General features: G+C 43.5%; 1 protein-coding gene across 2 annotated transcripts in view; it reads right to left on the bottom strand.

Moving 5' to 3' along the window:
• Positions 1 to 268: 268 nt before the first annotated feature.
• NFX1 (nuclear transcription factor, X-box binding 1) overlaps positions 269 to 19,197 on the bottom strand; it is an 80,037-nt gene continuing 61,108 nt past the window's right edge. For both annotated transcript variants that reach the window (XM_082842555.1, XM_082842556.1), the window contains exons 15-24: positions 18,148 to 18,227; positions 14,131 to 14,361; positions 13,165 to 13,238; positions 12,253 to 12,354; positions 11,647 to 11,688; positions 6,354 to 6,452; positions 5,680 to 5,746; positions 4,431 to 4,576; positions 3,649 to 3,753; positions 269 to 2,428 (exon numbers count right to left, since the gene is read on the bottom strand). In XM_082842555.1, coding sequence (XP_082698681.1) covers positions 2,356 to 2,428; positions 3,649 to 3,753; positions 4,431 to 4,576; positions 5,680 to 5,746; positions 6,354 to 6,452; positions 11,647 to 11,688; positions 12,253 to 12,354; positions 13,165 to 13,238; positions 14,131 to 14,361; positions 18,148 to 18,227 — 1,019 coding nt within the window. In that variant the 3' untranslated portion in view covers positions 269 to 2,355. The remainder of the gene's footprint in view (positions 2,429 to 3,648; positions 3,754 to 4,430; positions 4,577 to 5,679; positions 5,747 to 6,353; positions 6,453 to 11,646; positions 11,689 to 12,252; positions 12,355 to 13,164; positions 13,239 to 14,130; positions 14,362 to 18,147; positions 18,228 to 19,197) is intronic.

The raw sequence follows: 19,197 nt of genomic DNA, 5'->3' as shown, positions 1-19,197 counted from the left end.
TTGGGACATGTAAAAATTCTATTTAATTCTGATTTGGTGTCTATAAAGTGTTATTACAACAGAGTCATGCTCATCCTCTCATGTACTGTCTGGGGCTGTGTTCACACGACGGTGGCAGAGTAGGGTAGCCACAACATAAAGTCTAAAGTATCTGGCCCTTTACAGAAAACCTTTGCCAACTCCTGTCCTAGGTCATCAATCCAGCCATGCTGCTCTCTGCTTAGGATCCCTCAGTGGCTCCCTGTGGCTCTCTACAAACTGACCCCTGTCTACCTCTCCAGCTTAACAACTGTCTCTCCAGTTGTCTGCCCATTCTGGACAACTAATCCTTCCTCAAACCTCCCACAAACCACAGCCCTGGGCTTGTCTCATGCCTTTTACCTTTACTCAGCATGCCTCTCTCCTCCAAATGGCAGTCTACCATCTCAAGACTCAGCTCAAATGCTTCCTTCTGTTTTTGTTCCCCATCCAGGGGTCCTTCCCCTAAGCATGAGAGCTAATCTGTTCCTAGCATGCCACAAAAAAATCTTGGTATAGCCCTTCAGCTTTTAATAAACAGACTAATGACCTATTTGTGCCAGTCCAAACAATTTCATTTTATTTGTTCAGGTATGTGTCCCCCACTGGATTACTAACTGTAAAAGAACAGGCCATGTCCATTTCCCACAGCCCTAGCACATGCTGGCATGGGTAGGGATGCAAGCATTCACCAGAAGTGGCCTGCTTAGCATTCTAATTTTTCACTTGGCTGGCATTATGTAGAAAGAAGATGCCTATATATTTTCCAGCTACTCTAAACTTTCAGCACCTATAACAGACCAGGCACCTCCATGTACGTTATCTCATTTAATCCTCACAACCCTGGTGAGTTAGGTGATATCTCCACTCCACCAGGCAGCAGCAAGCTGCTACGTGGCAGAGCTGGAATCTGAGATCAGGTCTCCTGCTTCCTGCTGATTTTGAGATGCTCTCAATGTACAGTTCACCCACTGAACTCACTGCTTGAAAGAAGTAACAGATGCTCATGAGCTTCCTGTTGGGTGTGGTGCCACTGACCCTCTACTAAACGGGCTCAGATAGAGGTGGTTTTGTCTCTGCCCTCCAGTCACCTGTTCCCATTGCTGTACATCATGTCCTTCAAGGCAGATCATCTGGGTCAGGACCAAAGGGCAGCCCTGCTCTTCCTAGTAAAATTAAGTGCCAGGCTTGTGATGTCACTTCTCAATTCTCCTTCTGTTGCTCTGGGGCTTGTGGCTTGCTCTGGAGCAGAAGGAAGTTGTTGGAAGTCTGGCCTCCATGCTGGAGAAGTGCCAATGCAGAGAGCCAAACTAATGTAACTATTGATGTACCTGCCTTAAAAGGAGCCTGAAGAATGCCTCCAGTGGGCTGCTGGCATAAGCCCTGGACTGTCCACATGGTTTTTTGAATATTCAAACAGAGGTCCAGAGCTCAGAGACAGGGAAAGCCAATACGGCTGCTGCAGGCCTGGGAGAAAGCAACAGAGGAAAGGTAAGTGTCCCAGAGACTCTTTCTCAACCAGAGAGAAGGGGTTAGGGCTGCACTGGTCAGTACACAGAGGCTGCAGTGTGAACCTGGTAGAAGGAGGAGCTGCTCTATGTCCTCCACCACCACAATGGATAGGCTAACCTGTCTGTCACCACACAGGCTCAGCGATGTGCTATGAGAGGCCCTCCCCCAGACTCCAGAAGATTAAATTCTGTAAAGTCACCCGACCCTTCTCCTAGGTCTGGAACTGATGGTACTGAGGGCCACTAAAATAAGTTTAGCTAGGTAGACCTACAAGAATTTTTGACAAAAGACTCAGCTAAGACAGCTGGGTTTAACCACATGTGTGATTCCAGCTGTGGTGTACCAATTCAGTGTTTGGCATTTTGGATTGAGAAGTTAGCCTATGTCTTTCCAAAGATAGCGATCACTTCGGATTAAAAAAACGAGGTGCACCTGATGCTGCAGGCATTTTCAGGAGGAGGATGGATAACTGGGACAACTGAGACCATGACTAAGTGACATTTTCAGGCTAAAATTCTGGTTTGACTAAATCAAGCCCCATGTTCCCCCAACGATCAGAGCGATCACGGTGGTGGTGTGAGGAGCCTCTGCAAATACGACTGAATCACTAGTGACCGTCCAGTGAGAGACATACTGAAATACTTTATACAGACAGAAGAGAGGACAAGGGGATTTCTGACACACTCATGCTTTGGATGTATCAGTTCAAGACAGTATGTGAGCTCTGAGTCCACCAGGCAGTTGGGAACAAACATGATTAACCTGCTGGCAAACGAGTCTCCACCCCACCTAATCATCCTTTTTTCTAAGTGCATCTTGATCGCCTCAGTCCTGGACATCAAAGTAGTCAATTACTGGCTCCTTGGCTATTTTCTGTAAATTACTGCTCCCAAGATTCCTGAAAAGCAAACACAGAATGATCAATCTTTTCTTGCTTGGGGGAAACAGATTCAGGTCTTGGAAAGTTCAGGATCAGCTGATTTACCATGTGTGAAGCTTTGATAAGACAGTGGGGTCCACATGAGCTGGTAACTGTTGAAATTTGGTGATGGGCACACAGGGGTTTATATTAATATATTAATACCATTCTCTCTACTCTAAAAATTTTCCACAGTTAAGTCTTACCAAAAAAAAATACAGCAAGCAAAGGAAAAAAGAAGATAGCATGTCATAAACAGGCCCGTAACTTTACATCCCCCAGGTGGTACTGGACACAGCTGTGGAGTAACATGAGGAAACGCAGCTTGTGCTGCTGGGAGTCCAGGCTGCCTGCTTCCAGGGCTAGAGCAGGGCTGGTGCTGGGGAGCTACACGGCCCCAGGTGCTCCTGGCTGAGGCTGTGCCCAAAGGGCAACACCTAGTTGTCCCGTCCAGTTCCAGGGGAACACAGATGGCTAGGACGCTCATGGTGACCTTGCAAACTTCCCTACCCAGAGGTTCTATGTAGGAGGTACTCCTAGGCTTCTGTGTGGAAGGCCAGAACAGGAGGAGGGACCCCACTGTGTTTCCCAGCAACTTCCAGCAGTGTGGCCTTGTCACAGCAGGGCAGCTGGCCCCCTCCTGAGAAAGGAGAGGAAAGGAAGGAGGGATGAAGACCCTCTCGGCTCCTGTCTGAGAAAACACCTGCCAGATTTGCTGCTTGCCAATGTGGTTTTCTTTTCTCCTTAAATCACAAACATATGTTTTTGTTGTAAAAATGCTTCAAACCATATATAAGTAGACAGAGCAAAACATGAAAGTTCCCCCCTTCACTGTCAGCTCCCCGCTAGAATCCCACTTCCATCTCCAGAGTAACTGTTGTGGACCACATGATGTTCCTAAATCATCTGGTGTGACAGACTGAATCCATTTCCCAGTGTCACCACCTACACTGTGGAAATTATGGCCAGTGACTGTGCTCCCTGGAGGGGAAGTGGGCATTACAAACATCAGACTTGGGACCCCTCTGGAATGAACATATGTGTCTGACATCTCAGTCAAACCTTATATATCTGAACACAGCACCGCAAAGCCAGGCCCAAGGAGGCCGCCAATGGCTGGTACAGCCCCGGGCAGTTCAGCCCCTGCTGGCTTCTCTGAACAGACAGGGCCCTTCGGAAAGCAGCTGAAGAACCCTTACTTGTCTGTCTGATGTCTGTGATGAGGAATCGGTGGTGGAGGCCGTGACTGTATCTCCTTTTCAAGTACACCTGTCAGCGTGGTAGGAGGACATATAGACTTCCCTCTGATAAAAGTAAGAACACAAAGTATTGAAAAGTTAGAACTGTCTGTGGAGAGAGGCAGACAGCTGGAAATCCAGTCCGAGACTTTCACTGTGACGCTGCGGAGCACTCTCTGATATGACCCGTCTCGTCTCAGGCATGATCAACTTTGTTTAACCCTTGTCCCTTTCACCCACCTCTGCTGGGCCTGCTACCTGCTTCCTCTCATCTCACACTAGAGTTTTCTTTGTTGGGAGGTTCTTCCGACTCCCCCTGGTTCTGACAGTGATCTTAGGTCCTACTGTCCCCTCCTGGCCCACACTACTGCCTTGGTTTCCTCTAATGGCAAACACTGTTTACAGAGGATGCCTTGAGTCACAGGTCAGCATTCTTCCTGTTTCGATCATGCAAGGAGGACACAAGGGAAAAAGGGACAGATGTGATGGGCAGGTACCCACTCCAGGCCCTCAGGGTCTGATGTGGATTGTATCCTTTAGGTGTGTCTGGCCTGAGGACTGAAGCATGGGCTTTACTTTCTGGTTTGGACCTTTAGATCAGTCAGAATGGCTGGCCCAGAGGCAGACTTTCCACCTCATCTTCCAAGGAAGGAAGTAAGGAAAGCAAATATTGGCCAGCCCTGTTTCCCAGGTCCAGCTTGCTCCACCAAGCAGTTCCTTCTGTAATGGCAAGATTCACCCACCTGACCGCAGTGACCACGACGTTGCGCTTCGGTTCACTGTCATAGCTCACGCTCTCCAGGCCGTACACCTGGGCCAGGTCGTGGATGATCCGGCGGTGGTCTCTGTTCATGGGAGGGAAGCAGTGGCTCTTCTTACTATTCTTTCCCTGTATTGAGGGAAAAGATGACTGATTGATAAAAATCATCTTGAAAACAGGATATGTCCACAGAGGTCCTTCCCACCATCCCAGAACAGCCTGGGTCAATAAAGACACAGCTGAGTTTTGGAGGCCCACAGCACACAGCATTTCACTGACTGCTAAGCAAGCCGAGGCTGTGGGAGGATAAGGGCTGATGCACTTCCTTCATCTCCTCTGTGAGCCACAGGGTAGCAGTTGGCCGGGGTTAGAGGAACAGAGGGCAAGTAAACTGAGACTTACACGGACAGTGCAATGGTTCCTCCTGTGGGGCCTGTAACTGGGGAGTGAGTGATGTTCCCAAGAAATGACTAAATAAATTGAAGACTTATAAACAAGAAAATCTCACTTCCTATAAAAAGTACATTCTACGCTAAAAATCACGAGTGTACAGATACAGACACGCAAGCACAGAAATACATATGCTCAGCCTTCCTAATTAGGAGGGGAACGATGGTTCCATTTTCTCCTCTGTGTTAGTATCCTGCTGGGAAGTGGGAACAGAAAGGAAGGGGATGAGGGGATGGCAGGAAGGAAACCCATCTTCACAAGATGTGGAGCTAAAGTAGCCACCTTGCCCTCACCCACAGGCCCCTGAATGAAGAGGGAGCCACCGAGGGGCTGGCTGCCTCCAGGACAGCTTCACTCTCTTAAAGGAGAGTCTGTGCCACTACCCATTCAACTTTTCATCCTCGCCCAACGGTTTCTCTCCTGCCTTTGGGGCACTAAGAACCAGTGTGTCCCATTATACAACAGCCCTTCAGAGATCTGAGGACCGAGCATGTCTTCCTAAGTATCCCTACTGAATCGCCTTCGTCCAGAGTTTCTTCACCCATTCTTAGGCACAGAGCTAGGATTTTTATTTACATTTAATATTATTGCAGGTATCTTTTCTGAACCAGGACAGGGTTTCCATGGATGTTATAATGGATGGCCTTTTGGGAAAGATAAGGATCCTCAAGGCAGCTGTGACTTTTTCCTGTAACTACTTTATACCGACAGTGTTTCTGGGACTTGACTTTTTTATCAAGCTGGCCTTAGAGACATGTACAGCTGGATGTTTTGACTTCAACCTTATTCACGGCCTCCACAAGGGCTTCCATTTCCTTCTCAATGTCACTGACAAACTTTAAGTCCTTCCTGAAATGAGAAATAACCACAGTTAATTTCATTTGTTTCTGATCTTCTGAGAATCCCTTCTACCCACCCTCTGCCTGTAAAGTGCAGGCAGTGGACAATGTGGGCAGAAAACCTGCAGAGGTCAGGAACTGTCAGATAACAGAAGGTTGAATGTGATGGAACAAAGGAAGAGAAAGTAAGAAATCAAATATGAGAAAAGGGAAGATGGAAGGAGAACTAGCCACCAGAAGGCCAGGAGACTGGAGGAAAATAAGACTTTTTACCACCCAAGTGAGGACCACCCATGTGATTAAGACCTGGGCAGACAGAGGTGGAATGTAACCAGAGATCCTTCAATTCAGGCTAGTCCAGCCCTTGGGGGGCCCCGACTCCCACCACAGGGCCCAAACACACACACACACACACACACACACACTCTTTCTCCCCAAGTTCAATTCTTCAATGGGACAGTTTTGAGAGACCAAGAGAAGGATTTTTATTAAATATCATATAATCCCTTATAGATATATAAACTGGCTCAATCACAGAGGACTGCATATTAGTTACTACATCTTAAAAGATCACTCTAGTAAGCCACAATTAAGAAAGTAGGTAACAACTTACATACCTAGCATCTTCTTTCAAACTGTCACTGAATTTTGATCCTGAAGAACGTACGTTGAAAGGATCAGAATCATCACTGATATGAAATGCCTCTGCTAACCGCCTGAAAGTGAGAGAGAAGTAAGTAAATGAAAGGAAAGGAGGGGGAGGAAAACTATCTCATAGTAACAGAGTGCCCCCCAGGTCCTAAATTCTTTATACATTAATGATCTCATTTCAATAAACCTAATTATTAAGGAGAATAAGAACAACTTGGGACAAGATATTGAATTGTCTTCAAAGAACAAAAAAAATAAGACAGATCTAGATGGTTCTGAGCAAGCTGTAGGCTGATACTGGGGACTTAGATTGTTAGGTGAAGAGAAGGCTGAGGGAGGGAAAGCACTGGGGATGGTCAATGGGGGATGACTTCCTTTGAGGTTTCACCTAAACATCAGATACACAGACAGATAATATTAAAGTTAATATCACTTTAGAAAATAAAGAATTGCATTTACAACATAAGCTCTGCATTATTTTTAATGTATTTCCTTTCAGATTTTTCCTCTGTAATTTTAAGTAGTTGCAATCAGTGTATATAAAACTTTGAATCTTTTTTCACCTTATTATTATGTGATTAGCATTTCTCATATTACTATTTGATTTCACACTCCCTGTATTAATAGCTGCATAATCTAATTATATATACCCCCCAATTTACTTAAACAGTCCCCATTTAGGTTTCTTTTGTTTGTTTTTTCTTGTTTTGCTCTTTTTCTTTTTTCATTTTTTTAAAATTTATTTAAAAAGTTTTTTTTATATCCCATTTAGGTTTCTTCAACAGTTCTCCAGCTTCTCAATATTATAAGTAACACAATATCTCTGAAAAAAAAGCTTTTGAGATTATTTTTCTGGAAAATGTTTCCAAGGTGTGGGATAACTGGGTTAAATGGTATGGACATCAGACCCTTGATATCGTGGTCTAAGGGCTCCACAGTGCTGCTTCTGTTTTGACCAGCAGTATGTGAGTTTTGTGGCACCTCACCAACATCCAGGTATATATGTTGTGTTTTTTTTGTTTGTTTGTTTATTTTTAAAGATAGATAAAATTGAGCTTAGCACTTAGTACAATTTTCTTTTACACAGAGATAGGGGTCTCTTACATGCTTCATGCCCGTAAGAATTTGGTTTACTCTTGCTAGATTTTCTAATTTTGTAAGGTTTAATTTTCAAATTTTTAAGAATTCCTAAGGGGGAGATATTTCGATGTTTTGATTAGTTGGCCACTAATTCAAACACAAACACCAATAAAACATGTCTGTGGGATGAATATGGCCAGCCAGTTTTTCATTTTTGCAATGGAGCATATATTTGCAACTTTATTTATCTATCTATTTTTTATTTTGGCTGTGCTGGGTCTTCGTTGCTGGCTTCTCTCTAGTTGCAGCACGCGGGCTCAGTAGCTGTGGTGTGTGGGCTCCAAAGCACACAGGCTCAGTAGTTGCAGTGCGCGGGCTTCTCTCTAGCTGCAGCATGTGGGTTTAGTTGCCCCACGGCGTGTGGGAATCTTAGTTCCCCAACCAGGGATTGAACCCATGTTCCCTGGATTGGAAGGCGGGTTCTTAACCACAGGACTACCAGGGAGGTCCCTATTTGCAAGTTTAGATGGTATTCTCAATTCACATTTTTTTTTTCCTTAGGTTTGTGAGTATTTAAGAAAGAATCCTTACATAAAGGGTCATTATGTCATCATTCAAAGATCAAGGAGAAATTCAAAAGGCTTTCAGAAATAGCTAGTTCTAATCAATAACTGACATTTGCCGAGCATCTACTATGGTTTAGGCTTGTGCCAAGAGTTTTATGTATATCTTCCTTAATTTTAATGTATAATCCTCATAACAACTCAGGGAGGTAGGTACTATTATTGTCACCATTTCCCCAAATATTTAAGAAAATTAAGGCTCGGAGAAAGAATGTGACTTGCCCATGGTCACATTGCTAATTGATTTGTGAAGCTAGGATTCAAATCTGGGCAATCTAAGCTAGAGCTCTGGCTGGCTCTAACTACCATGAAATACTGTCTCAACTAAACAAAGGTGCATTTCCATGTTTTTGAGACCTTCTGTGTATTCACCACAGCATTTCTGAATATTTAGGACTCTTAGTTCACATTTTGGAGTGGAGAACAATGTTACAGTCCTTAAGGCACAAGAGTTTTGAATAGCAGTTATTACAAAGTTACCATAAGGGTCAAACCAAGGGAAATTTGGGCAGTGCTATTAATCATCATATTATCTTCTATATATTTAGCCACCTAAAGAGGTATTGTTAACAACTGTTGAAGGTCAAACTTCTAGGTAAAACAAGACTGCACTTTGTCTGCATTTGTCTGTTTCTGCTTAACTTTTTATCTTGAAAAATTTTCAAGGAAAGATAAGTTACAAGAATATCACAATGAACGCCCACATACTCTTCAGCTAAATTTTCCAAATGTTAATATTTTCACAGAGCTATACCTTTAATCTTTGTTAGCACAAGAAAGTTTGCCAGTCATTGAATAAATGTCCCTTAATCTGATAAGGAGTATATTCAAATAACTTACAGCAAACATCATACATAGTGGTGAAATACTTAAAACTTTCCCTATGAGACTGGAGATAAGTTAGAAATGCCTATTATCACCACCCTTCATTCAACACTGTACTGGAGGACAGCCCTGGTGGCACAGTGGTTAAGAATCTGCCTGCCAATGCAGGGAACACGGGTTCGAGCCCTGGTCCGGGAAGATCCCACATGCCACGGAGCAACTAAGCCCGTGCACTGCAACTACTGAGCCTGTGCTCTAGAGCCCCTGAGCCACAAGTACTGAGCCCACGTGCCACAAGTACTGAAGCCCACATGCTTAGAGCCCATGCTCCACAAGAGAAGCCACCACAATTAGAAGCCCGCGCACCGCAATGAAAGTAGCCCCCGCTCACCACAACTAGAGAAAGCCTGCGCGCAGCAATGAAGACCCAATGCGGCCAAAAAATAAATAAATAAAATCAATTAATTAACAAACAAACAAACAAAAAAACACTGTACTGGAGGCCTAGCCAGTGCAATAAGGCAAGAAAAAGATAAAAGTTAAGAATTAGAAAGAAATTAGAAGAGGACATGATTGTGTACACGCAAAATCTAAAAGAAGCTAAACTGTTAGAAATAAGTAATTTAGCAAGGTTGTGAATACAGGTCAACAAATATCAATTGTATTCCTATATGCCAGCAACAAGCAATTAGAGAATTAAATTTTAAAAGTGATACAAGAAAAAATACCAGTTATAATAGCATCAAAATACATCAAATAGCAAGGAACTAAAATCTACTGAAAGATGTACAAAATCTATATAAAGAAAACTATAAAATATCATTGAGAGAAAACATGACTAAGTAGAAGGATATACTTTGCTCATGGATTAGAGGTCTCAATATTATAAAGATCTCAAATCTCTCCAAACTGAACTATAAATTAAATACCAGCTCAATCAAAATCCCAGTATTTTCTTTTTTTTTTGCAAATATTGATAAGCTATTTCTAAAATTTAAATGGACATGCAAATGGCCAAGAACAGCCAAGACAATCTTGGAGAAAGACCATGTTTGAAGAGACATGCTACCAGTTATAAAGGTACAGTAATTAAGATAATGTGATACAAGCACAATGGAATAGAATGAGCTCAGAAATAACCCATACACAATATGAATACTTGATTTAAGACAAAGGTGGCACTGTCACCTTTCCCAGATCACTGGGAAAAGGATTTCTTGATAAATGATGTTGGTCAAATGAATATTTGTATGGAATCATGAACCCTCCTTATAACATGCTTAGAAAAAAAAAAAAAATTGGTCCAGGTCAACTGTAGATCTAAACGTGCAAGGTAAAATAAGGCTCCTAGATAATAACACAGAATATCATCACGACCTCAGGACAGGCAAATATTTCTTAAACAAGACATAAAAAGTACTATTCACTAAGGAAAAGACTGATAAACTGGACTACATTAAAATTAGAAACTTCCGTTTATCAAGACACCAGTTACAGAGTGAAAAGTGAAGGCACGGAGTGTGAGGAAAACAATATATAAAACAAAGGACTCATATCCAAAATATATACAGGATTCCTAGTAATCAATATGAAAAAGACAGATGATACAATTAAAAAAATAAGCAAAGACCTGAATAGGTACTTCACAAAAGAGGATATCCAAATGGTCAACAAACATATGAAAAGGTGCTCAACCTCACCAGTCATCAGACAAATATAAATTAGAAGCTCAATGATATCCAGTTATACATCTACAAAAATGGATTAAAATGAGAAAGACTGACAATTCCAAGGGCTGACACAAACAGAGAGCAACGGAAAATATGACCCTGCTCGTGGGAGCGTAACTGGTACAACCATTTTGGACACTGTTCGGCAGAATCAATTTAAGCTGAAGATATGCATACCCTATTAATCAGCAATTCTACTCCTGAGTTTATATCCAACAGAGATGAGTACATATATATAGCAAGGCAAGTATAAGGATATTCTTAAAAGAGGATTATTTGTAATAGCCCAACAATGATAACAACACATATATCTATAAACTATAGAATAGATAAATGATGATAAATTAATACAATAAAATGTCACGCCGAAATGAAAATTAACAAAATGCTGCTACATGTAACAATAGGAATGAACGTCACAAATGTAATGAAAGAAACCAGACAAAAATAATACAAACAATATGATTTCACCATCATTTACATAAAGTCCAAAAGCAGACAAAAATAATCTAAACTGTTAGAAGTCAGGATAGAGGCTGTATCTCGGTGGAGTGTAAGAGTGGGTTCTGGTAGTTTTCTATCTCTTGAACTTGGTGCTGATTACACCACTGTATTCCCTTTGTGATGACTCACTCATCACTATAGTTCTGATCTATATGAAGTATATTATACTTCAACATAACAGTTCATTAAAAGAATTTTAAGCCTCTTGTCTCCATTGGAATCAGGAAGTCTGTCAGTCTCTGAATTAGTATGCTTTGGAGCATGTGATGTTTATACTTGCCTGAAACCACACAAGCTCATGTTTCAGAAATATGCTGAAATCACCTAACTGGTTTATCCACAGACACTTCGATTCTTGATGACTGAATTTCTCCTGCTCCCCAACAGCAGCAAAAGATTCAGAGCAGGTGCTGAATGAATGCTTGAAGGGTTGCTCCCTCCCACTAATTTCACAGAGCTCAAGGACAATTAGATAAACAGCAGTTGAAACTACTTACTTTCTCCTTTCCAAGGCTGAACACTCCTCATCACACTCCAGCCTTGAGAAGCAAATGAAAAAAAATTAAGTCAGGGTACGAGTTTCACAGCTCCTACTCAGCAATAAGTTCTTAGATGGTCAACCTGGAGACAGAACAGACTGGCCAAAATAATGGCTGGATGGGGTCCTTCTCAAGGACAGGTGCGCAGGCCTCTGAGTTACGGGAGACTAGGAGTTCTCAGAAAGGCTTCAGAGTGTCCCCTGGCTGCTCAGCCCCCAAAATGTTCCCGGCGCCCCCGCAACAACCCCACCTCCCTCTCTCGACACAGCAAACCACTCTGTTCTCTGTTCTCCTGTGGGTTGGAATAGACACGTCAAGGTCTCTGCTTCCTCTGGCTACTGTCTGCAGTGAGGCCCAGAAAAGCTTCCTCTGGTTTTAGCTGTATCCCGAGTAGGACTCACTGCATTGGAGTGGGTGTGGTCTCTTAATATCAGATGTCTGTTGAACACCTACTGTGTGTGCAAGGCTTTCCTGTTGCAGACTGACACAAATGAATGGTTCCTGCCCTTTGGAAATTAAGTCTAATGGGAGAAAGAAGGCACAGCTAAACATCTAAAAAATTACCTGGCTTGGTGAATTTCCTTCTTAGTAATTAACTTGCTGATTTCCACTGAATCTCCAAGCTGCATGTCTGTTATTTTGGAGGCCATGGAAATAGCAGCTATTCTGAAGTATATAAAAGAAAGGGAAGATAAAAAAAAAAGAAAGGGAAGGAAGGTGTTGCAGTTTCACAAGAACCTCCCCATACCAGGCACAGAGAACATTTCTTTCAAGGCAAATCTACCACTCGACAATCTGTGTGGCCTTGGAAGCCCATCTATTATGAACTATCCACACGTTTATGTGGTATCTCCTCAATTAGATGCTAAGCAGCTCCATAGGAAATGAGGTAATCCATTCCTCAGTACCCCCTTGAGCATCCGGGCCAATGCCAGGCACTCAGTGTGTATTCAAACACAGTCAATCTGATGTCTGCATACTCCTAAAGTCCCATCTCCATGGTGCATCTCTGCATCTATTCGTCCATCCATCCCTAAACACCTCCACTTCTGTACGGTGTGACCACACAGGTCCCAAGATTTCAGGAGGCTGCAAAGACAACTCACAGAACAGTCAGAACCCCCCAGACCACAGCCGGAGCGCAGGACCTGGTCCTGACTGTGCCCCAAGCGGTGGAACGCTGAAGCAATGCACGCAACTTCAGGACATCTTCCCTTCTGATCTCATGGTGTCATAAGACCAAAAGGGAGAGAGACAGGAAGGAGGAGGAGAGGAGAGAAACAAAAAGGTTATTTCACAAATTAAAGTTAGGGAAGGTAAGGTACATAAAGCAGTACTTTCTCTTTTAACCAGAAAAACTAGACTCAAGAAAATGTATTTAAAAATCCTTCCTTAAAAGTTGCAAAGATCCTACAATAGACTCCTGTATACCCTTTATCTAGACCCACCAATTGTTAACATTTAAGTAGCACTAACCTTCGATAAGTACTGGATGCTTCAGAGCAAATCATGATTTCTTTTCTTCGTCCACATTCACACTGCAGCTCTATCTGAAATAAGATTAACATGTAGCAACTTTCAGCCCACGGTAAATATGTGAATGGGCAGGTTTCACTTTTAAAGCCTCTCTCAGATCAAACCACGGCAGAGAATAGAGAGACGGTGAGTGGCTACCCTCCAAGATGGAGGAGCTAACCACACATGCAAACTGACAACGTGGTGGTTGACATGCTAGGAGGGAAGTGTCCAGTCGACAGTGCCCCTTACTGGGAATGACTTCTGTCCTTAATCCTGCCTGAAGGGTCAGGCCTAGAATGAAGTTTTTACCACTGAACCAGAGGTAGACACTTGACCCAGGACCAGCCAAAGTCTAATCGACTCCACTTCATCCCTCTGCTTTCACCTCCTCGGGGGGGAGACCTTGCTTAATCCCTCAGATCAGGTAAGTCCCTCACTCACATGTTCTTGTGGCACCCGCTACAAGGGGGTAACTACTCCTTCACGACATTACCACAGTCACAGTTAATTATCTGAGTAGTTAATTAGTATCTGTCCCTCTAATTAAAGGAACCACGTGTCCACTGTTCACTGGTGGAGCCCCAGCACCTATCACAGCATTACATCTTATATAAAATAGACACTTATGTATTTGTTGAATAAACGGAGGGGACAATCAGAGTCTCTCTTGAGAATTTGATCGAAGGGAGACAGAAACTGGTCAGGTGGCAGTGGGTACTTTCTGAATTAAAAGACCATCTCAAGCTTGGCAGATAGAAGTCTGTACAATTTACTCCACCCTTCTCTTGTTAACTTAACTTGCAGTTCCTTGCAACCAAAGCCCCCTGGTAAGGATGTGTGCCCAGGTGCCACTGTAGGCAGTTCTGGACTCATCAGCAGCCCCAGAACCACAGTCAGTCCCCACCAGGAGCCAGGATTACTCACCTTGGCTTTGCAAGCAGTCACAGGGCAGGGTGAGCTGAGGTGGCAAGGTGCCATACATGGGTGGCCACAGTCAGCTCTGGAGATGGTGCAGGGCTGCTTGCAGACCTCATCCACAAGACACTCTCCTTTGTGACAGAGTCTCTGACACCTGTGCATCCCACACGGTAGCGTGGCACTGCAGGGCAATCCGCAAGAGATATCAACCAGGTGACAAGGGATGTTGCTTCGTAACTAGGAGAGACAGAAGTAGCCAGATTCTCATCTCCATGCAGGATTCAGGGTGGATTTTAACTTCCTACTTAAACATTTCTGAACTTTCAAAAAGAGCAAGTTTTTAAAAAAGTTATTTTTATCTGAAACAAAAATCTGGCTGTTTTTCAAAGTCTGAAAGGTTAGTTTGAAAAGAAAACAAACCTGAACCTTATTTAATAATGCTTGTTATGGGACTTCCCTGGTGGCGCAGGGGTTAAGAATCTGCCTGCAGGGAATATGGGTTCCCTGGTGGCGCAGGGGTTAAGAATCTGCCTGCAGGGAATATGGGTTCAATACCTGGTCCGGGAAGATCCCACGTGCCGCAGAGCAACTAACCCCGTGCGCCACAACTACTGAGCCTGCACTCTAGAGCCCACGTGCCACTACTACTGAAGCCCGCACGCCTAGAGCCTGTGCTCCGCAACAAGCCACTGCAGTGAAAAGCCTGCGCACCACAACAAAGAGTAAACCCCACTCGCTGCAACTAAAGAAAGCCTGCGAGCAGCAACAAAGGCCCAATGCAGCCAAAAAAAAATAATGCTTGTTATGATCTAAAAGGATTTGTTTTAGCAGCCGAGTGTGACTTGCAACATAAACTTCCCAAGGTGGGTAACAAGCATGTGAAACCAGATAACTAGGGAGTTTCTGAAAATTTTATGACTAACTGGGAGGATCAGGTGACCTTTTCCCTCTACAAACAGCTAGGGCACTGAGTTCACAGAAACCCTGGGGGTGGGGGCACCCTTGGCTCATCGTTTCAAGACTGCTTGCAGGGCTGTTTTATGTAATTAATTACTCAACTCTCCTCACATCTCCCAACCCATGATTTCCATAGTTTTAGACAGCTCTGTCATTAAAAAAATTAAGAGGGGCTTCCCTGGTGGCCCAGTGGTTTAGAGTCTGCCTGCCGATGCAGGGGACATGGGTTCGTGCCCTGGTCTGGGAAGATCTCACATGCCGCAGAGCGGCTGGGCCCATGAGCCATGGCCGCTGAGCCTGTGCGTCCGGAGCCTGTGCTCCGCAACAGGAGAGGCCACAACAGTGAGAGGCCTGCGTACCGCAAAAAAAAAAAAAAAAAAAAATTAAGAGGCAACAGGCCGTGGACCAACCAAATCATTTTTTTTTCCTTAAGAAATTGCCTCCATTCAGGATTCTTCACTCCAGGAAAAAGATGCTGGAATTTTATTCCTGTGGAACCAAAGGTTACTCTTACATATTCACTCAAATTCTTTTAAGAACCCTCAAAATGAGGAATATACTTCGACTCTGGTGACAAACTTGTACTCTTGAAGAGGCCCCCAAAGCCTAGGATGTACATGCTTTGTAATCAGTATTTTGGTAGAATGCAGTTCCCAGTCATTAAACACTCACCTACTCCACCACTGGGATAATTTGTGCACATGCTATGCCCTCTGTTGTCCCCTCTCCACATTACTTGCCTGTCTTCTCACTGTCCTTTAGGATGTTACTTATGCTACTTCCTCCAGAAACACCTTTCCTGGGTAAGGGCCCCTTCTATCCCCTTCAGTACTCTGTACTTCCCACACTACTGTACTTTTTTTTTTTTTCAGTATTTATTTATTTGGCTGTGCCAGGGCTTAGTTGCGGCATGCAGGATCTTTTAGTTGTGGCATGCATGATCTAGTTCCCTGACCAGGGATTGAACCCGAGCCCCCTGCATTGGTAGCACAGTCTTAACCACTGGACCAGCAGGGAAGTCCCACACACTACTGTACTTATAATCGACTGTTTACATGTCTGCTTCCCGCCTCAGAGTTAAGGCTCCACAAGGGCAGGGGCGGTACCTGTCTTGTTCATTTCTGAATCACCCAAACCTAGCCTGTTACCTAGTACATAGCAGGTACGCAGTTAGTATTTGTTGACTGAAGTCCATCAACACAAAGATGACACATGGATGTCTTAGAATGGTTGCTCTCAGAGGAAGTGAGATTTTTAGAGGAAGAATAAATACCAAGGATTATGACTTGAGAACCACTGACAGGAAATAAGTGGAGAAAAATATGTCTATCAAGATAAGAATACTGGGCTTCCCTGGTGGCACAGTGGTTGAGAATCTGCCTGCCAATGCAGGGGACACGGGTTCGAGCCCTGATCTCGGAAGATCCCACATGCCGCGGAGCAACTGGGCCCGTGAACCACAATTACTGAGCCTGCGCGTCTGGAGCCTGTGCTCCACAACAAGAGAGGCCGCGATAGTGAGAGGCCCACGCACCGCGATGAAGAGTGGCCCTCACTTGCCACAACTAGAGAAAGCCCTCTCACAGAAAGGAAGACCCAACACAGCCATAAATAAATAAATAAACAAACAAACAAAGCAAACTGTCAACAAGTAAAAATAAATAAACACTATTTAAAAAAAAAAGATAAGAATACTGAAAGCATATTGTCATAGTTGTCAAGAGTTTCAAGAAATGTTGGCCAACATGTTACTAAGTAAAAAAAGCAGGTTACAAAACAGTATAATCTTCATAGAGTAGGGGAAAGAGTGTATTACACATGCCTGGAAGTCTATACACCAGGATGTTAAGAGTATTTCTTTCTGCATAGCAAAACTGTATTATCTTAATCGTCTACAATGAATATGCATTTTTAAAATAAACAAATCTTTTTAAAGTGTTTCAAAGTGTCTGTAGTCAGCGGCGCCAAATATAGCTTAGACACTAAGAATAAGGATGAAAGTCCTTCATGGTAATGGCAGCAATTAGCCTGGAGGAAGGTGCATGGCCGATCAGTCAGGATGGAAAGCTGCGTAGGGAGTAGAGAGAAGGAACGGTGGCAACTGGTGGAGAGCCCACTCTCACTCTTGGGATATTCTCACTGTAACACCTTTCCCCAGACTAGCAACCCCTCCCCATGCTGGCTAACCTAGAAGTTGTCTCTGAACACGGCTCATGCTCTCAAGGCCAACTGGCTGAGTTTCATTTGATTGTAACCAGATTAAAAATGAGAGCAGGGACTTCCCTGGTGGCACAGTGGTTAAGAATCCGCCTGCCAATGCAGGGGACACGGCGGGTTTGAGCCCTGGTCCAGGAAGATCCCACATGCCGCGGAGCAACTAAGCCTGTGCACCACAACTACTGAGCCTGCATTTTAGAGCCCACAAGCCACAACCACTGAGCCCACATGCCATAACTACCGAAGCCCGTGAGCCTAGAGCCCGTGCTCCGCAACAAGAGAAGCCACCGCAATGAGAAGCCCGCGCACTGCAACGAAGAGTAGCCCCTACTCTCACCACAACTAGAGAAAGCCCGTGCACAGCAACACAGCAGCCAAATAAATTAATTAATTAAAAAATAAAATAAAATAAAAATAAAAATGAGAGCAGAACAGATTCAGAATGCTACCTACTGCATGATTCCATTTATGTGATATTCTGAAAAGGCAAAACTACAGGGGCAGACAACATTGGTTGCCAGGGCCTGGAGGTAAGGGGAGAGTAACTATGAAGTGGCCCAAAGGAATGTTTGGGGGTGAATGAATGCTCCACATCTTGACTGTGGTGGTGGTTACATGACTGTACAAATGCTTCTGTCAACTCATAGACTTGTACACTAGAAAGGGTACATTTCATTTTATGCAAACTATACCTTAATGAAAAGAAAAAGAAAAGAAAAAAAGTGGCAACAGCAAATCTCTGCTTCTTGGAGTATATTTATTTTGAGAAACAATGAGGCTAACCCTCTTAACGAAATCCAATCATAAATCTCTGGTTGGAACAATGAACACTTGAGAGAGAAAACTTACCTCATGTTTGCCCATGCACCATTTCTGAGTTAGAAAAGTACAAGGGGGACACTTGTCCTCACTATGACAAGAATGATACACTGTAGAAAGAGAAAGGTAAAATTAGGAGTAATGTTTAAAATTAGGAATAATGTTTAAACATAGACTACTACACATATCGTAATGGCCTATGACATGGAACTTTTAAATTTCAGAGCTGAGTACTTTTTAAAATGGTCACTGAAAAGTAAAAGTAGTTGGCTTTACATTAAAGTGTTGAAAGATGAACATGAGTGAGAAAAAGAAACCCAACTGAGGGGCAAGAGACACAGAAGCAGAGAAGGAGGCAGTTTTTCTACTCCGTCTCCTGTGGCACTGCCACATGGTCTGTCCACATTACTCAGTGCTTCTTTTGGTCCTACCTTACACAGCAACTGCTCCCTTTTGTTCAGACATCTTTGTTATCTCATCTAACATGCTTCCTCTGACTCCTTTCAATCTCTTTACTGCCTGGAAGAGGCAGTTCATTCAAACTCATCTCCTACAACAAAGCCTTCCTTGGCTGACCACACCCTGCCCTGAGCACTCTTGCTCTCTCTGACGTCTCGGTTCTTACACAGATGGCTTGCTGCCATGCTATCTGGCCCTTCTTCATGTATTGGCTAGTTGTGTCAAATGTTTTCAACTACCATCTTCTTCCTCTCAGAAACAACAGAACAACCTCAAGGTCATGGGCTATTTTTTCCCTCCTCTGAACCTCCCTCTATGTCTGACACCATGCTGGATATATAAGAAACACTCAAGAAAAGTTAAGTGAATGCTGAATGAAAGCAGGCTAAAACAAAACAACTCACAAATAGTTAAGTTCTCACTATGGACATCAATCAGCAGGATTTGGACTTCATTTGTAATATCTGCAAGTGACTATAAAGGAAGTGAGTACAAGTGAGTGGGTGAGTATCTGTTTGGACATTAACTTCATGCTGGTGTGAACACCACAGCAAGGGTTTGCAAACTAAGCTGGGAGGGCCGCCTTAAGGTCTCCAGGAAAGGAGGGACTTTCCACTTCAT

The sequence above is a fragment of the Leucopleurus acutus genome (genome assembly GCF_964270905.1).
Source record: "Leucopleurus acutus genome assembly, chromosome: 7".
Classification (NCBI taxonomy): domain Eukaryota; kingdom Metazoa; phylum Chordata; class Mammalia; order Artiodactyla; family Delphinidae; genus Leucopleurus; species Leucopleurus acutus.
The sequence above is the reverse complement of the archived record's forward strand: the minus strand, read 5'-3'. Positions and strand labels throughout refer to the sequence as shown.